Source organism: Anomaloglossus baeobatrachus, chromosome 9, assembly GCF_048569485.1.
Source record: "Anomaloglossus baeobatrachus isolate aAnoBae1 chromosome 9, aAnoBae1.hap1, whole genome shotgun sequence".
Classification (NCBI taxonomy): Eukaryota; Metazoa; Chordata; class Amphibia; order Anura; family Aromobatidae; genus Anomaloglossus; species Anomaloglossus baeobatrachus.
Genome location: NC_134361.1, coordinates 59,228,392 through 59,249,316, shown reverse-complemented (window position 1 = coordinate 59,249,316; position 20,925 = coordinate 59,228,392). Strand labels below are relative to the sequence as shown.

The following is a 20,925-nucleotide window of genomic DNA, read 5'->3' as shown; positions in this document are numbered from 1 at the left end:
CATGATCACTTGGAGGACTCTGAGACAGACTGGTTCAAGGTTCTCTGGTCTGATGAGACCAAGATTGAGATCTTTGGTGCCAACCACACACGTGACGTTTGGAGACTGGATGGCACTGCATACGACCCCAAGAATACCATCCCTACAGTCAAGCATGGTGGTGGTAGCATCATGCTGTGGGGCTGTTTCTCAGCCAAGGGGCCTGGCCATCTGGTCCGCATCCATGGGAAGATGGATAGCACGGCCTACCTGGAGATTTTGGCCAAGAACCTCCGCTCCTCCATCAAGGATCTTAAGATGGGTCGTCATTTCATCTTCCAACAAGACAACGACCCAAAGCACACAGCCAAGAAAACCAAGGCCTGGTTCAAGAGGGAAAAAATCAAGGTGTTACAGTGGCCTAGTCAGTCTCCTGACCTTAACCCAATTGAAAACTTGTGGAAGGAGCTCAAGATTAAAGTCCACATGAGACACCCAAAGAACCTAGATAACTTGGAGAAGATCTGCATGGAGGAGTGGGCCAAGATAACTCCAGAGACCTGTGCCGGCCTGATCAGGTCTTATAAAAGACGATTATTAGCTGTAATTGCAAACAAGGGTTATTCCACAAAATATTAAACCTAGGGGTTGAATAATAATTGACCCACACTTTTATGTTGAAAATTTATTAAAATTTAACTGAGCAACATAACTTGTTGGTTTGTAAGATTTATGCATCTGTTAATAAATCCTGCTCTTGTTTGAAGTTTGCAGGCTCTAACTTATTTGCATCTTATCAAACCTGCTAAATCTGCAGGGGGTTGAATACTACTTGTAGGCACTGTATCTATCCCTCCATCTATCTATTTATCTATCTATCTATCTATCCCTCTATCTATCCATATCTATCTATCTATCTATCTATCTATCTATCTATCTATCTATCTATCTATCTATCTATCTATCTATCTATCTCTAGTGCTACTGTAAATTGGAGTTAATATGTCCTGCTGTACCTTATATTTACCAGCAGGTGGCGCTTGTACAGTACACAAGCTTCGCTGAAACCCAAAAGAGGAGCATCACACAGGCAGAGCTCATTTCACCTAGGCAGGGGCTGAAGTGCTGCCTCGTCTCCTCCTCGTCACTGTTTAGGACCTGCTGCCGGTGTATTCCCAAATTCTTGCAACTAAGCCCCTCATGCTGGCAGGACCCCTCTCCCTGCTGCCTGGACACTGGCCTCTCCTTCCCACCTGTAATACCCGCCCGCTGCCCTGGCATGCATTGACCTGTAAACAGGATTTTAGCTGCCACAGTGCAAACTGAGAGAAAACACATGGCAGCCCGGGAGATTTGCATGGCTCTGCTCATGGCGTTGGCAGCTGTGGCCGCTGCTAAGGGGCATCTGAACTGCAAGGAAGTCCGTGCCAGCTTCCACACTCTGCAGCCTGGAGTGAGATGGGTGCCAGAGTCCCCGGTGTCAGGTAAGAGCACACCTGTGCCCCCTGGGCAAGTAAACTGTCCAACAGGCACTATACCAGCTTGAGATGTGGTACCACCACTGAAAAAAGTAGTTTTTCCATATATATATATATATATATATATATATATATATATATATATATATATTTATTTATTTATTTATATATTTATTTACATTGAGAATATAATGAAAAGTTCTATTTTTTATATATTTTTTTTTATATAATTTATGTTTTATTAGTTTTGTTTTATTTTCTTTTTCTTTAAAATAATATATGATATTAGGAACAGATGCAATCAATCTTATTGATTATGTCCCTTTTTCATCAACCAGATTTATTTCACTATAGGAGTGAAGTGTTCTCATGAGCAAACTATGTCCTGATGTAGAAAAAAAAGTGTTTTTTTTAGGAGTAATATGGGGTCTGGAGTGCAATCTTACAGAATGACCGTCTTCTAAGTAGTGTATGTGGGATAGTGCGGAGGGTATTGTGTATGGGATCGTCTGGATGTGGATTTTGGGTTTCTTGGATTGTTCACACTCATCAGATTGGAGCACGGTTTACTTTCTGTGGGTTGCAGTGTTTGTTTGTCATCATTACACGATCTGTCTGGAAAATTCTTTGTATAAAGATAATTAAAAAAATAAAAAAGTAATAATAATACTCAAATGTAACATACTAATATAATAAAATACTAGTAATACTGAAATGTAAGATACTAATATCATAAAATAGTAATAATAATACAAAATGTAATATACTAATATAATAAAATAGTAAGACAAAATTTAAGATACTAATATAATAAAATACTAATACAAAATGTAAGATACTAATATAATAAAATAGTAATAATAATACAAAATGTAAGATACTAATATAATAAAGTAGTAATAATAATACAAAATGTAAAATAATATAGTAAAAAAGTAAGACGAAATTTAAGATACTAATATAATAAAATAGTAATACAAAACATAAGATACTAATATAATAAAGTAGTAATAATAAAACAAAATGTAACATAGTATAATAAAATGGAAATAATAATACTAATAGCAATACATAGTATTAAACCAGACTTTGTGGCACAGTTTTGAATTGGACAAATAATGTTGTAATTTTTTTTTTTTTTTTTCGGGGGGGGGGCATTTTTTTTTTTAATGGAGCCAATCACATTAAACATGGTGCGTCATCAGCAGGAAATAAGAAGATTTTATAGAGGAGATTAACATGTAGGTTTTGTGGGAAATGGTTAAGTATTACTTGTAATTTATTTATTTATTTTTTATTAATATTATTTTTTTATTATTTTTTTTTATGCCTAAGAGTTCAACAGCCTGTTTGGTCACTATCTTAGATAAGAGCGCCCCCTGGACTTAAAAATATAGAAAAAGAAGGGAAATAAATGATTAAGGTACAATAATTTACCCACAAAGCTTTATATTCATCTACTTTATATCAAGCTGCCTGCAGATCTGACACCACATTCAAGATGACGGCTTTAACATATTTCAAACATCTGCTCTGCAAGAAAATAAACTTTTTCTCTCCAGTAAACTGATTATTAGAGAAAAAAAATGTGAAAAATTGTTCACAGAGAAAAAAAACCTTCTTTCAACTTTGATTACAAGAAGAAAAAAATGGCTTTATTGGAAAATAACTTAAAAGAAATAAAACAAATAACTTAAAAAATAAACAACACACCGACATGAAGTTCTGTGTGATTGAACAGTCCTGGTGGGGCAGAGTTATTGGAGCAACATGTGCTGTGTGTGCAAATCTCTGTTATCAGACTGTGCACATGAGATTTGTGCATAGAAATGCGTTCAGATAGTGAGCGGCAAAGAACTTCTAGTCTCGTCCCTCTCTGATCTATAGACGAGGAACAATTCTATAAAATCGTTCTCTGCTTCTTCACATGTCTGCTGTCCGGATAGCTCACCGGAGGTGGCAGCATGATGAGGCATTGGTATGGTAGTTGGGCACTATCTGGCATTGTGGTAGGTAACAGTTTAACCACGTCGTTCTGAATTTTATCGATTGGAAATGTGTAACCCTATTGATCGAAATATACGTAGAATTATTATTGTTTTTATTAAACGAATAATAAATTGAGATTTTCCTAGGTAGAAAAAACTCACCAACCAGCGCTGAATAGTAAGATTAGTTGATAATTTATTAATAACAATAATGTAAGGATAACAATGAATGATGAAAAATAAAAAATGAAATTACTACACAAGACAGGACACAAAAGACATAATAATAAATACGCAAACAAGGGTAAATATAATAGAAACTGTGTCCTCGTGGGGCCCCGGCCGGTGGCAACCACGAATATTACTGGGTACTAAAAGTCCAACTAAGGAAAATAACTTCCTCTGGAATGATCAACAAATGAATAAAAATTGTTGCAAAGATTTCTTTCAAGGGGGTACCACATCCGTGCTAGCCCATATGTGAGGGCAAAGATTCCTTCTAGCGGGTACTTGTGCCCAAATGAATACTTCAAAGTTGATTAGATTGTGCTAACATCCACGCTGCAAGTTTTCACGGTCCCAGATTGAGATTGAATATGCCACGCTTCTCCCAAGGAGTCTAACAGGCAGAGGGATCAGTGCACCGGGAACTCGTTACAAGTCTTGAGGAAGGGGGACTGGTGACGCCCCTGAAACGCGCGTCGGATCTAGCTTAGTCTAATATTGTGAAGTGGACGTAACTGTCTTCTTGTCTCTTGTCTCTACCGGTTACGGACTTTACCGGCTCACTGGCAGGTGTACGCCTAAGTAGATGCACGGAGGAATCCATGTCCTAGGACGGTGCAATCCTGCTACAGCAACTTTCAACTAGCCTCCTATGGTTTGGATCTAAAGACTCTCGCAAACTGCGATCCAGCATTACACCCTCCTCTCCAACTAGGAGAGAGAATTGCCCCACGCAAGGACCATACTTCACGGAGCTCCCATTGCCAGCGCGGGTGTCAGGTAATATACACTGGGACTTGTAACGAGTTCCCGGTGCACTGATCCCTCTGCCTGTTAGACTCCTTGGGAGAAGCGCGGCATATTCAATCTCAATCTGGGACCGTGAAAACTTGCAGCGTGGATGTTAGCACAATCTAATCAACTTTGAAGTATTCATTTGGGCACAAGTACCCGCTAGAAGGAATCTTTGCCCTCACATATGGGCTAGCACGGATGTGGTACCCCCTTGAAAGAAATCTTTGCAACAATTTTTATTCATTTGTTGATCATTCCAGAGGAAGTTATTTTCCTTAGTTGGACTTTTAGTACCCAGTAATATTCGTGGTTGCCACCGGCCGGGGCCCCACGAGGACACAGTTTCTATTATATTTACCCTTGTTTGCGTATTTATTATTATGTCTTTTGTGTCCTGTCTTGTGTAGTAATTTCATTTTTTATTTTTCATCATTCATTGTTATCCTTACATTATTGTTATTAATAAATTATCAACTAATCTTACTATTCAGCGCTGGTTGGTGAGTTTTTTCTACCTAGGAAAATCTCAATTTATTATTCGTTTTGTACCCAGGCAATTTTTGGGGGTGTTGTTGCCTTAAACCAGCTGCAGAATTTTAAGTGAATTTTTAGGATCAAGCGCTTACCCTTGTCCTTGGACAATCTATTACCATTGTTTTTATTAAATATACATTATTAGATGAGATTTTCCAATTTTATTTTTGCTTTTTCTAGAAGCCATGATGTACTTGGGATAAATTGCCCCAGTATAGTGCCCTTTCATTTTGCCAAACAGAGTCCTCACGTGGGGCTGATACAGTACCACAGTGCCCCACTGTAATGCCAGATAGAGACCCAAAACCACAGTGTCCCATCGTATTGTCTAAAGAAGAGCCTGCACATGGTGCTTATAGTACCACAGTGCCCCACTGCAATATGTGCCAGATAGTGATCCAAAACCACAGTGCCCCATTGTATTGTCAAATAAAGAGCCTTCACGTGGGGCTGATACAGTACCACAGTGTCCCACTGTAATGCCAGATTGTGACCCAACACCACAGTGCTCCATCATATTGTTGAATAAAGAGCACTCACTTGGTGGTGATACAGTACCACAGTGTCCCACTACAATGCCACATTTTGACCTAAAACCACAGTGCCGCATCGTGTTGTCAAATAAAGAGCCCTCACGTGGGGGTGATACAGTACCACAGTGTCCCACTGCAATGCCAGATTGTGATCCAAAACCACAGTACCCCATCGTATTGTCAAATAAAGAGTACTCACTTGGTGCTGATAGAGTACCACAGGATGCCACTACAATGCCACATTGTGACCCAAAACCACAGTGCCCCATCGTGTTGTTGAATAAAGAGCCCTCATGTGGGGCTGATACAGTACCACAGTGACCCACTACAATGCCACATTGTGACCGAAAACCACAGTGCCCTATCGTATTGTATAATAAAGAGCCCTCACTTGGTGCTGATACAGTGCCACAGTACCCCATTGCAATACCAGATAGTGACCCAAAACCACAGTGCCCCATCATATTGTAAAATAAAGAGCCTGCACATGGTGCTATTACAGTACCATAGTTTCCCACCATAATAGCTAGTAAAGGCTTCACCACAATGCCACAAAGTGCCCAACAGCATTGCCAGTCGTCACGGGGACCCACCATACCATCACACACAGAGCCCTGCCCTTCCAGTGAGTTATCAGATGATGCAGACACTTGCACACACAGCACAGCACATGTTGGTCCAGTAGCTCTGCTCTACCAGGACATTTCAATCACAACAAGCTCCATGTGGTCTTTTTTCAGTGTGATTAAAGAAACCCTCACATGAAGCTTTTTTTTAACTAAATCTGTATGTATGTGCATGGAGTGTGTTGTGTGTGTTCATATACTCACCTACCATCTCCGGTATCTAGCGCTGTTCTGCTCCTCTTCTCAGTGACATCACCACGTTGCAGACTCTTCGGACCACTTTACGCTCTATGCGTGAGCCAACATCTATTTTACAGTGATTCTATTGAGCCTTGTTCTAAACCTTGTTCTGATGCTTCATAGACTTACATTGTACAAGTCACTTCCGGATCACGCAGAGCGCAGTGTGACCATAAGAGTCCACAGAGCAGTGACATCACTGAGAAAAGGAGCAGCATGAAGCTAGACACCGGAGAGAGCAGCTGTAGGAAAGTATATTAATACACTCATACTTTACTATATGCATATATACACAGATTTAGTACAAAAAAAAATCATGGGTGGGATTCTATAATTTGAGAGGTGGGCAATATTGCATGGAGGTATCTTTCTTGCTCATGTAGGACAGTGTGTTTTTTCTGAGAGCAATTTTCACGTGGTCTTTTTGTCCCCTGCAAGTCTTTTCCGGGTCACAGTTAAGGCCCCGTCACACACACAGATAAATCTTTGGCAGATCTGTGGTTGCAGTGAAATCATGGACATATTGTTCCATTTGTACACAGCTACAAAGATGGCACTGATTGTCCACAATTTCACTGCAACCACAGATCTGCCGCAGATTTATCTCTGTATGTGACAGGGCCTTTAGGCTAAGTTCACATGTCCTGTAGTTATCCATTAGAACGGATCCATTGGGAAACTGATTTCTGCCTGATCCGTTTTTTTAACATAGTAGTCTATGGACATCGGATTGCTATGTATCGTCCATTTGTAACGGATCCGTTAAGAACACAACAGATCCGTTACAAACACAAGTATAACGAATCCGTTGTTTTCTTAACAGATCCGTTACAAATAGACGATAAATAGCAATCTGTTAACGGATCCATTGTCCATAGACTCCGTACAGTAAAAACGGATCCGGCCAACATCCGTTACTTGCACAACTTTTTTGCAAACGGATCTCTCCCGGATCTGTGATAATGGGTGATTACTGGACATGTGAACTCAGCCTAAGGGGGGCTTTACACGTTGCGACATCGCTTCCGAAATATCGTCGGGATCACGTCGTTAGTGATGCACATCCGACGCCGGTAGCGACATCGCAACGTGTAAATCCTAGGTGCGACGATAAACGATCGCAAAAGCGTCGAAAATCGGTGATCTGTGTAGCGTCGTTCATTTTCATAATGTCGGGTCGACCGCAGATACGATGTTGTTTGTCGCTCCGGCAGCTCCACACATCGCTGTGTGTAAACCCGCAGGAGCGACAACCATCTCCTTACCTGCGTCCCGACGGCAATGCGGAAGGGAGAAGGTGGGCGGGATGTTATGTCCTGTTCATCTCCGCCCCTCCGCTTCTATTGGCCGGCCGATTAGTGACGTCGCGGTGACATCGCTGTGACGCTGAAAGCACCTCCCCCTTGAAGGAGGGATAGTTTGGCAGTCACAGCGACGTCGCCGAGCAGGTAAGTGCGTGTGAAGCTGCCATAGCGATAATGTTCGCTACGGCAGCAATCACCACATATCGCATGTGCGACGCGGGCGGGTGCTATCGCGTTGGACATCGCTAGCAATTGCTAGCGATGTCGCAACGTGTAAAGCCCGCCTTAATTGCACGTGCTATAAAAAAAACTTTTTAAATCAGTTAAGAAGTTCATATTTTACACAAAAAGTTGCTACAATAGGAGGGAAGAAATATGACCAGATGGGATTGTCGACTGCTCATTTTTATGAGTCTTGTTGTGGTTGATATTATTTGTCAGAACTTTGCTCCATGGGCGCATCGTCTGGATTCCTGGTGGTGCGGTCCAGTTAGGTAGCTCAGTGGTTAACTTTGCAGTTCTGGGGTACAGGGTTCAAATCTCATCAAATCTGCAACAAGTTTGGATATTCTTCCTGGGTTTCTTCTCACACTCCAAACACATCTTGAGACATGCTGAATATCTTGGTTCTATATAAGCATAATAAGGACTGAACACTGCGGCTCATTACAGCGTCTGGTTTATTTCTTGGTGCTGCTTTCAATTACTCGAGTCTTAGAGGATATAACTCTCAGACATGGATCCACAAGTTCTAGAGCGCCAGGAGAAATGAACTATTTTAGTCTGCACGACAGAGTCTTGCCATCGGCCATGTCTTCTCATCCAGCCAATGGAAAGTTCATTTTTGATCAGGAGATGGGATTATGATTTTGTTATTGCGACAACAAGCTACGTAAGAAGTGAATGTCTCTTGAACGGGATCCTCTGGAGTCACCCGTCACATTCTTACTGTCTTCTCAGATCAAGGAAAAGACTTGTGCCTGGTTAATATAATCTCTACACTCGCGGTATCATTAGTCCTGAACACAGACGCATGTCACTTCTGGGTTTCTGTTATTTCCTAAATGGGGTCCCTGGAGGTTTCTCCCCCTGTGTTTCACAGATTTCACAGCAAGGCTTACGGCAAGGAAGACGGACTACATCAAGCCAGATAGACTATTGTCAACTGCTGATATAATGGTATAAGCTTGGTTCTGCCGATTCTAAATAAAATATACCGTAGTGGTTGCAGATTTTGGGTTGTAACACACTAATCAAGAGTGAAACAAATACATGTGATTTTACTCCTACCACTAAGTCTGGATAGAAGTGGGGACGAGAGCTCATTCTTCACATCCCACCCATTGTGTTTTACATTTAGAGAAGCAGCAATTTTTTGTGGTCCAAAACTTCTGCGTCCAAAGTTTGCAGGCATATATCATATACCTAATTTAAAATGTGCAAGGTGTGCAGTAAGGGATGAGGACGTGGACGTGCTGCTGATGGTGCACGCAGTGGACTGAGAAGAATCTATACCTGTGGTAATACTGAAGCAACATTTCAAGACATCAGCCAGGAACTTAAAGCTTGTGCGGAAATGGGTCTACCAAATGGACAATGACCCGAAGCATACTGCCAAACTGGTTACAAAGTGGCTTAAGGATAACAAAGTCAATGTTTTGGAGTGGCCATCACAAAACCCTGATCTCAATCCTATTGAAAAATTATGGACAAAGCTGAAAAAGCCAGTGTGAGCAAAGCGACCTACAAACATGACTCAGTTACACCAGTTCTGTCAGGAGGAATGGGCCCAAATTCCTACCAACTATTGTGAGAAGCTTGTGGAATGATATCCAAAATGTTTCACCCATGTCATACAGTTTAAGGGAAATGGTACCAAATACTAATGAAATGTATGTAAACTTTTGACTTTACAAAAAGCAATAAAAATGTCTTAAAACATTCTCTCTCTCATTATTCTGGCATTTGGCAAATATAAATGATTTTTGTTCCTAATTGACCTAAAGTGGGAAAGGTTTATTCTGATTTCTTGTCAGATCATGAGAAAAACCTGCAGATGTGTCTATTTAAAGGGAACCTGTCAATATGTACTCAGAACCACGAGCAGTTCTGGGTGTATATTGCTAATCTCTGCCTAACTGTCCCTGTATCTAGTAGCATAGATAAAGGGATCTTTAGGAAAAGTATTTCTAAAGATCGTATATTATATACTAATGAGTGAGGGGACTAATCCCGAGGGCGTTTGTTCCGTTAGCTAGTCGGCCCACATAACATGGTAGCACGCTCCTGTGGGCGTACTAACATGCTAATGAAAGCGCAGCGATGCGCACATTTCTCACTCTTCATGACGACCAGCGGAAGATGGATGCGCTCTGATCCGGGACTTCTGATCATGCGCACTAAACTGATGCCGGGTGTAAGCTTGCCGGCTTCAGTGAGGTACTGTGCGCATGATCGGAAGTCCCGAATCAGAGCGCATCCATCCTCTGCCGGCCGCCATGTACAGTGAGGTATGTCGCTGCGTATTCATTAACATGTTAGTACGCCCACAGGGGCGTGCTACCATGATATGTGGGCAGACTAGCTAAAGATCACTTTATCTATGCTACTAGATATATAGGCGGTTAGGCAGGGATTAGCAATATGCACCCAGAACTGCTCGTGGGTCTGGGTGAATATTGCACCTGACAGGTTCTCTTTAAATAGTGGATGTAAATTTCTGGTTTCAACTGTATACAATACATTTCCCTTCAACGACTGTACAGGTAATGCATGGAGCGTTTTTCGAGTGGCTCTTCATTCTTGACATATATAGAGGTATCCAATCCAACAAGAGAGAAAGAGCCACGGCACAATCCATCTAATATTCCAAAGTGCTTTATTTACTTCATTCGGTGCAGGTAAAAATAGCAGGGAAAGAGCCGGTGTGGGCCCCCAGTGGATGACGGCCGTTTCGCACCTCCTTGTGCTTCAACGGGTCCAATGTGCCATGGCTCTTTCTCTTTTGTTGGATTGGCTTTGGACTTTCTCCTATTCTGACCTTGTGCACCCGTGATCATTCCTCTAAAACGGATGACCTGGAGCTAACCTACCTCTTCTCGGTATAAAGGTATAGTGCGGTTGCTGCAAAACCGCTTCTGCGTATCATATATAGAGGTATACTCAATGAACTCCAGATGCCCTAAAAGACCCTACAGACAGGGAATCTTTGTGGTGAGACATCTCCTTTAAACCCTTTCTGTTTCCTAGTTAATGTTAATCCACCCCTCTGTAAAGAGTGCGGCATAAAGGTAAGTTTCTAGTTCCAGGCAACGTAGCTGTTCATTTGTGCAATCAGATGAACTGCATATTTTATAGATCGCTGCAGGGGCATCCGTCTTCTCTTTTCATCAGATAAGTGTGGATTAGCCAGCAAAGTAAAAACACACAAGGTCATGTTAGCTCGTTTAACGAGTCAATCTGGAGGAGTCATCTTGGTCTCTTGTCTGGAGGAGTAGGTTCTGCGGGAAGGACAGGTTTTACATATGTCTGATCTCCAATTTCAATCAACCAGCACTAGACCCTTAGTCAGCGCCATCTAACAGTACTCGGTGTCCGCCCTGATTTTTGGAGCCATTGGATGGCATTATTTCTTGTAAACCATCTGGTTCCACTTTGGGTTTTTACTTTTTGAGTCAGTATCTGGCGTGTGCGCTTCTTCCCAGCATTGTACAGTCCCTGATCTGCCGCACTTTGTCTATGTGGGATGGCTAATGCTTTTTTCATGAGAAAGATTACAGTTACTCTCTGGGTCAGAAGTTCAGAGCTTTTTATACTCTTACATGGCAAATACCAGGAGAAGTGTTACTAGTGCATATCTACATGTTTAATTGATGCAGCTGGCTGCAAGATTTCTCTGACAGCTAGAACTTAAACCAGACTTCTATTTCAACAAACTGATATTAAAAGGTTATCCATTCTTCACAATGGACGTGTGGTTTCCTTCAGATGGGAGAAATTATGGCCTATCTCCCCTTATGCTAACCTCTTATAGAAATATAGATTTGCAGACAGTGGCGTAACTAGAGTTCAATGGACCCGGATGTAATATTTGGACCTGGCCCCCCCCTGTCTCCGCCCCCTCAGGGTACAAGAACTTACGCAAGACACTTGGCTCAAGCTCAGCAGCACCCAGCTTTTCCATGCTCCGATATCCCGATATAATTATATATTATAATGCACCCCCTTAGTCCTTCATATATTATAATGCACCCCCATAGTTATTCATATATTATAATGCACCCCCCATAGTTATATATTATAATGCACCCCCATAGTTATTCATATATTATAATGCATCTCCCATAGTCCTTCATATATTATAATGCACCCCCATAGTTATTCATATATTATAATGCACCCCCCTATAGTTATATATTATAATGCACCCCCATAGTTATTCATTTATTATAATGCATCTCCCATAGTTATTCATATATTATAATGCATCTCCCATAGTCCTTCATATATTATAATGCACCCCATAGGCCTCCATATATTATAATTTGCTCCCCATAGTCCTCCATATATTATAATATGCTCCCCATAGTCCTCCATGTATTATATGCACCCCCCATAGTCCTGCATATAGCTACAGGGAGCTCTCCACTCACTCTCTCATCATTGCTTTCAATTGTATCGAAATCTGTGATACCGATACAATTCAAAGTGCGATCCTCGGTTCGGGCCAGTGCCAGCGCTGGCACCGGGACACATAACGGTCGTGTAGCCTGCCGCAATTGCCTGAGATCCTCAGGCCCCCTAAACCCATGGGCCTAGTCATGATGGCGACCCCTGCGACCACAATCGTTCCGCCCCTGTTTGCAGATATAATGTAAAGATTGGGGAAACTTTACAGGGGGCTGTTGTTGGGGCTTTGGTGCTGAAGATGGCTTTGGTGCCAATAGAGTTAAGCGGGCTTTACACACTGCGATATCAGTCCTGATATCGCTAGTGTGGGTACCCGCCCCCATCTGTTGCGCGACATGGGCAAATCGCTGCCCGTGGCGCACAACATTGCCCAGACCCGTCACACATACTTACCTGCCCGGCGACATCGCTGTGACCGGCGAACCGCCTCCTTTCTAAGGGGGCGGTCCGTGCGGCGTCGCAGCGACGTCACTGAGCGGCCGCCCAATAGAAGCAGAGGGGCGGAGATGAGCGGGACGTAACATCCCGCCCACCTCCTTCCTTCCGCATAGCGGCCGGGAGGTAGGTAAGGAGAGGTTCCTCGTTCCTGCGGTGTCACACGGAGCGATGTGTGCTGCTGCAGGAATGAGGAACAATCTTGTTACTGCTGCAGTAACGATTTTTGAGAATGGACCCCCATGTCACCGATGAGCGATTTTGCACGTTTTTGCAACGATGCAAAATTGCTCATCGGTGTCACACGCAATGGCATCGCTAATGCGGCCGGATGTGCGTCACCAAATCCGTGACCCCAACGAGTTCGCATTAGCGATGTCGCAGCGTGTAAAGCCCCCTTTAGAGTGGGATATTTTTTATCCCTTTTGGGGAGCTTTTACCTCCATTGTAAAATGAAGCAGCAGGTCAGATTCCAGATCGATGCTCCATTCTTTCTCTATGGGGCTAGTGGAGAAAGTCAAATATAGCATTTGACAGCCCCATAGCAAATGAATGTAGCAATGCACACTGCCGCGTCATTCTAACAGGCATGGAAAAGTGCTCTGTTCTGCCGATCAGTGGAATTTCCAGCAGTCAGACTGCTATTGATCAACACATTATCACATTTCCAATAGATAGGTGATAACTTCTCTTCACAAGACATCCCTATTAACTGAGTCTGCTGTCAGGTCCAAGCTGAACACCTAGGCCCTGGCTATAGTATGACTTAGGCATCACACTTGCGATTGCCTCGCGTATATCTTGCGCGGGTCTCGCGGTGCATCACCCATCATGGACTCACACTCTCCTCACAGGAGCGTCTCGGTGGAATAGAGATGCATGAAACCAACACGCTCCTGTGAGGAGAGTGTGATTCCGTGAAGGATGATGCACCGCGAGACTCGCGCGAGATATACACAAGGCACTCTCAAGTGTGACACCGGCCTTAGCTGGGAGGTCAGTATTTGGCCTTAGGCCAGAGTCACACTTGCGAGCGCGCCTGCGCAGGACCTCAGTGCCGGCGAGTGTGTATGACGTGGACGCGTCATGCACACAGGCTTCAAAAGACAGAGGAGCAAGATGGCCGAAAGAGGAGGCGCCGGTCTCGGAGAACAGCGCCGCCCATCTGGACAAGCAGCACTGGAGTGACCGGTTTCGGTGAGTACCATATTATAAAGTGATGTTTATGCTGTACAGCGCGGCCTGCGCTCTTATATACAGCATGTTAGAATGCTGTATATAAGAGCCCACTGGTGGTGGCCCCAGCTTAGGGGCATAAAACTGGTGAAAGGTTCACTTTAATGCGCCGCGGCTTATAATCCGATGCGCCTTATATATGAACCTAGGCGCCTTAGCCGGCGCTCACTGCTAATGCGGCTTATAATCCGGTGCGCCTTATGGTCCGGAAAATACGGTAGGTAGTAATAGTGGAAATTGTTAGGTGCCAAAATCTTTGTCTGGAATTTTTGGATTGTTAGATGAAACTCACAGTTTTGTTTTGTTATGGGAACTACGTTTCATTCTTTAAGGCCATGGCCAGTGGATTTAGTCACATCGTGGTCATGCTTGTTTACACTAACTGGATATGCATTGATCCATTTATTGGTCCAAAATACTACACAGATTGTTAAAAACAGATGTTAAAGGGGTGGTTTACTACTCTGCAATAGTGGCCACATCCCTTTAAAACTGATAGGGAAGGCTTTTTGTAAATATTTTGTTCAGCCAATTCTGCCTCTGAGTGGTTGTCTGCTCATCCCCATGAAGTGACCACCTGGACTCCATGACCTCTGAGATCCAGTGATGTCACATCAACTTCCAGTTGACCCGACATCACCGAAGCCCGGCTCCAGTCTTCCTGAGTGACTGGGATGTGGGTGGTGTTTCATCGCTCATCACAGCCCAACATGTTGCGCTCTCTCTCCTTTGCCGCAGAGCGCCGCAAGCAGGATCGATGCTAGGCTGTGTCGCTGGGCTGTGACAAGTGGTGAAACACCGCCCACAGCCAGTCACTCAGGAAGACTGGGGCTGGCCTTAGTGTCGGGTCAACTAGAAGCTGACATGACATGACTGGATCTCAGAGGTCACGGATCCCTGGGAGGGGTCACTTCATGGGGATGAGTGGACCGCAATAGCGTCACTCAGAGTCAGAAATGGCTGAACAAGGTAGTTTGAAAAAGACTTCCTTATCAGTTTTACAGAGATTTGACTACTATTACAGAGTAGTGAACCATCTCTTTAATATTAGAACTAAAGTGAAGACATGATGTTCTCAACCAGCACAAACAATCTATACAATGAATAGATTGATGGTTTGATCACTGAGGGCTTTAGAATTATTGAGAGTACAGAATAGGAAGAAAATATCTAATAGACTTTGGTATGTGTGACACAGCAGAAAATCACTTTGGCCATTGACTTCTAAAAAGAAAAAATCCATATGTTCTGAAAGCTGAAAGGAGTTGGATAAAACTGTATTCCAAATCTTCTAGATATTCACAAACATTTAAAACTTTTAATGTATATGTACAGTTTTCAAAGAACTCTCCCCTTTGTACTTATATAATTGTCTAATAGATAAAAAAATATATAAACGCAACACTGATCCCACAAAGATATGAAAATGAGAGACCTTAATGATTCTGAGAAAATGAGAAGCAGATGGGCACCGCCGCTCTAAATATAAATAACCGCATGTAGCAACTGTGTTATAGAATCCAGATTCAGAAAAAAAGAAGCAAAGAGTGTTACCCATGCGTATCGCTGCAAAGCGTGGAGAACGCTCTTCTCTGCAGAGCCAGGGCTCTGGTATCTTTCATTGCTTCAATGTGTACAGTATCTCGCATTTTTCCCTCTTTCTGTTACATTATTAGTATTTTGCTCATATAATACAGACAATATTGCATTTCTCCTATGCACTTTTACGTTGTTGTTTTCTTCATAATAAATACCCAACAATTATGTTCTTATACAGTCATCATTAGTTCTTTGTAGGTGTCATGTTGACTTTGGGATAGCGGGGAACCGGGGCTCCAAAGTTGTCCGTCAAGCTAGGGGGCCCTATGCTATCCTTATTCTCATGGGTACTCCTAATGGTGGAGAGGCCTGAGTCTCCTTCATGGTCCTGATCCTGACCAGTCCTGATCTATTTCCACCTCCCCTTCCCCAGGAAGTGACAGGACATGAGTGTGTTGAAACCACAGGAAAAGACAGACAAAAGAAAAACCAAAACTCTGTCACACAGCAAGTACACACACAGGATAAGATAATATAAGATAAGAGATTCAAGAGGAACATAAGGGGTACTTCTCACATAGCGAGATCGCTATCGAGATCGCTGCTGAGTCACAAGCTTTGTGACGTATCAGTGCCCTCATCAGCGATCTCGCTGTGTTGGCCCCTGCTGTGAAATCGCTGATCGATACACACTGTTTTGGTTCATTTTTTGGTCGTTGGTCTCCCGCTGTGCAGCACACATCGGCGTGTTTGACGGCGGGAGACCAACATTGCACCAACTCTGTGTAAGCAGCGCACGCTGGTAACCAGGGTAAATATCGGGTAACTAAGCAAAGTGCTTTGCTTAGTAACCTGATGTGTACCCTAGCTACGTATACAGGGAGCCAGTGCTGGCAGCCTGTAAGCGGTGTACGCTGGTAACCAGGGTAAATATCGGGTAACCAAGCAAAGCGCTTTGCTTAGTTACCCGATATTTACCCTGGTTACCAAGCGCAGCATGGTTACACGAGTCGCTGGTGGCTGGTCGCTGGTGAGATATGACTGTTTGACAGCTCACTAGCGACCCTGTAGCAACGTACCAGCGATCCTGACCAGAAACTCTGGTACGTCGTTTAATGAGACAGTACACTAAGAGTAGAAAGGAAGTACAAAACAACAGGGGGTAAACTCCACAACCGCATAAGCAAAAAGCACCACTAAACACAACTTTCTGCAAAGAGAGTCTGGGACACCACACCTCACAGACTAACATAGAATAAACTATAGCTGGCATGGGTAGAAGGATTCCAACAGTATAAATAGGAGGAGAACAGATGGGATAGGTATTCCCACAACATGTGATGAAAGGAGCAAGCAGACCATCAGAGATTAACTCTTGCTAGCCTGCTGATGAATCAGCACACAGCAGGTCGACGTCCGAGTCTGTCTGTGTTGATCACCAGAGAAACCATCGGGCAGAGTTTCAGAATCTGCAATCTGCACAGTCCAAATTTGTGCAAAATTCCATGTGATAGTAGGATTTTGCTACTAATTCACAACTGACTAGTTAATTGATTTTTTTTATGTTTTATACTGACGGAATTTAATATTTATTTATTTATTTATGTGTTTTACTATAAAAGTTAAAAAATATACAAGTGTACTCTTTAGGGAGAAAGACAACTAGACTTCTAGTGCCTACTATTGGAAGTAGCAATCAGCAATCCTAAAAGTCAATATCGACCATTTCACAAGTCTTGCCATATGACTTAGGATAAGAAGCCAAACCAGAAATTTAAATTGACCTTCCCTCCTGCTTGTTTTTCCTTAATTTCTACCCTCCCATCTTCTGATTGACATCTCTGGGGTCATAGAATCAGAGAACGGAGGAGATAGATAGAAAACCAGCAAGTGGGAAGGTGTATTTAAATGATTAGCTGCCATGATGCACATGCACCTGTACAGCACTTGGTGAATAGTCATCCTGAGCAGATAGAATCACTTTAAATGCATAGTATACTACTAAACGTTCCCCGTTATTACTTGGCCTTATTCCTGCTATCTGGTTCAGTTTCCTATTGAATAAATTCTGATCTGCACCCAACTGGTGCCTTGACTCTGTCTATCTCTGTTATCCCTCCTGATTTTGGCTCCAGCTTATCTAGCCCTTATTATTGACTGAACTCCTAGTATCTGACCCCATGAATTCCTCTGATTTCGGTTTTGCTTTCTATTTATTTTGACCATCCTTGCCTCAAGCTCACTCCTCCAGCCAGCAGCTGCTCCATAGACACAACCAAGGGAGCCACATTGTAAGTCCAGATCCCTAGGTATTATTTAGAAGATTTAAGAAATCTTAAGGGCTAGTCTAAATGGAGTAGCTAGTGTTAAGTATATTTAAAGCCTGCTTTACACCATATGATCCAGCATACGATATCGTATGCGATCGTACCCGCCCCCTACTGCGTCACATATCTCTAGTGTGCTGTCCTGAAACTGGCTGGCTTATGTTTGTCCATAGTAATCTACAGTCTTTCCTTCACACTAGATCAGAGATCCACAACCTTTTTGAACTTGGAGAGCCACATTCAGCTCTGAGAGAGGGTCATGAGCCACATCCAGCTTCCGCCCCCTCACAATAAACAGAAAGCAGTAAAAGATGGTCTTTCAAAGCCGCGCTATTAACCAATCTGGATCGATGAAAGAGTTAATGTTTCTTTATTTTCATGCACAGCTCTTACTGTACTCAGCTCCCTTCATCAGGACAACAGGCCAACAATGATTTGATGGTTTTTGCCTGGTGTCCTGATGAAGGGAGCTGAGTACTCCTGAAACGCGTTAAGACCTGTACATGAAAATAAAGAAACATTAACTCTTTCAACGATCAGGTGCAATATGAACCCAGAACCATGAGCAGTTCTGGGTGCATATTTCTAGTCCCTGCCTAACTGTCCCAGGCTATAGTAGCATAGATAAAGATCTTGAGAAAAAGTATTTCTAAAGATTCTTTATGATATGCTAATGAGTGAAGGGACTAGTTTCAAGGGCGTGGGTTCCCCCAACTAGTCCGCCCTCTTAGCATGTTAGCACACCCACAGGGGCGTACTAATATGCTATTTAATGCCCATTGCCCAGCGTCATCAGCCGATGACACGCGTACCTGTGTCCGATGTCACCGCTTTAGAACCCCAGGTATAGGCTCAGCACGCATGATCAGAAGTCCCGACACTTCTGGGTCACGCGCACTAGACTTCTCTGAAGCTGGGACGCGTACACCTGGCTTCATAGTGCGCATGACCGAAAGTGCGGTGACTTCTGATTACGTGCACGGACCCTAAACCGTTCTGAAGCTGTGACAACGGACACAGGTACGCATGTCACCGCTGATGACACTGGGCATTGGGCACCGAATAGCATGTTAGCACGCCCCTGTGGGTGTGCTAACATGCTCAGAGGGCGGACTAATTGGGGGAACTAACACCCTTGCGATTAGTCCCTGCGTTCAATAGCATATCATAAAGGATCTTTAGAAATACCTTTTCTAAAGTTTCCCTTTATGTATGCTACTAGATACAGGGACAGTTAGGCAGGGATTAGAAATATCACCCAGAGCTGCTCATGGTTCTGGGTGCATATTATACCTGACAGGTTCCCTTTAAGATCTGCTCTTCTTTGTGGTGCTTCTTACAAAAGTCTCCATCTGGAGACCTGCTCTTCATAGCTGTTTGCACCAAGCTGAAGACAGCCAGGAGCTACACATCATGGGTCCACGAGCCACAGGTTGGGGACCACTGCCCTAGATTGTCATAGGGCATGCTTGCCATATTGAGGGAAGCATTTATCTATTAAGATTAGAGTTGAGCGGATTGCCAATAATCCGGGTCCGGTGGATCAGTGACAGGTTGACAAGGAAGTGCGAGATCCGATCCGGAATGAGAGAGAGAGAGGAGAGAAAAAAAACTGCCGAATCCGGATCGTACACCTGGAATCCCGCGTCGGACCCGGATCTATCGCTGAAACCGCACGGATCAGGATTTTTCCAGTCCGGGTCCGCTCAACACTAATTAAGATGAATCATTGAATCATATGTTATACTGCTCTTTAAGAGTCTTATACAATTTCTGTTAATATTTAAGTGCCTGAGCCATGGCAAACTTTATACCCAAATATCTGAAATTTTTAAAGTAACTTCAGCATAGATGATGTAAGTTTATTCCTAAATATTTGCAAAAAAAATTCTCTTTCCCGATGATTTGTTTTGCGGTGAGCTATTAAGTTCATCTTTGTGTTCTTAAATTCCCCAAATGAAGCATTTTTTGGCCCCTTAAGATGTCTGCGGAAGATTTCTTTTGTTTGTATGTGTGGAATGGAATTTAGAAATCTGAGATTCCCGTCTGAGACAGATCACATTAGTCGTGCTGGGGAGGATGATGAGATAATGAGGATACTTTACAATCACATGCAATTATGGCGCAGCTTTGTAGTGTGAGGTATTGACACTCTGAGCTCTCCTGTATAAGGCTGCAGATAGTCGGGCACAGGCACAAGTGGAGCAGTACCTGTAGATACTTATTATTTTCTACAAAATATATTTGGAGAAATATTGTTAATGTTTTTCCGGTTTGTTCTGTATATTTTTGATGGATTTATGTGGTTTCTAGTTAATGTGTGGATTACAGAACGGCGGCTCCAGCCTCTGTCTGACCTTGTACTTTGTGATTACTGATCAGTCTCCATGTGTTATAGATATTGCTGAACTACCAGTATGACTTACCCATATTCTCATTATGCAAGCAATGCCTATTTCAAGGGGAAAAAAGTCAAATTTATTAGGCACCTTAATGAGAAAATCTCAAGGAGTAAGTATTATTATTTATTATTATAGCGCCATTTATTTCATGGCGCTTTACAAGTGAAAAGGGTATACATAAAACAAGTACAACTTTTGTTAACAATACAAAACAGACTGGTACAAGAGGAGAGAGGACCCTGCCCACGAGGGCTCACAGTCTACAGGAGGAGAGAGGACCCTGCCCACGAGGGCTCACAGTCTACAGGAGGAGAGAGGACCCTGCGCACGAGGGCTCACAGTCTACAGGAGGAGAGAGGACCCTGCCCATGAGAGCTCACAGTCTACAGGAGGACAGAGGACCCTGCCCACAAGGGCTCACAGTCTACAAGAGGAGAGAGGCCCCTGCCTGTGAGGGCTCACAGTCTACAAGAGGAGAGAGGACCCTGCCTGTGAGGGCTCACAGTCTACAGGAGGAGAGAGGACCCTGCCTGTGAGGGCTCACAGTCTACAGGAGGAGAGAGGATCCTGCCCACAAGGGCTCATAGTCTACAAG

General features: G+C 43.2%; 1 protein-coding gene across 1 annotated transcript in view; it reads left to right on the top strand.

Annotated features, from left to right (window-relative positions):
• Window positions 1–1,074: 1,074 nt before the first annotated feature.
• GPC3 (glypican 3) overlaps window positions 1,075–20,925 on the top strand; it is a 669,985-nt gene continuing 650,134 nt past the window's right edge. The window contains exon 1 of the mRNA XM_075323731.1: window positions 1,075–1,463. Coding sequence (XP_075179846.1) covers window positions 1,316–1,463 — 148 coding nt within the window. The 5' untranslated portion in view covers window positions 1,075–1,315. The remainder of the gene's footprint in view (window positions 1,464–20,925) is intronic.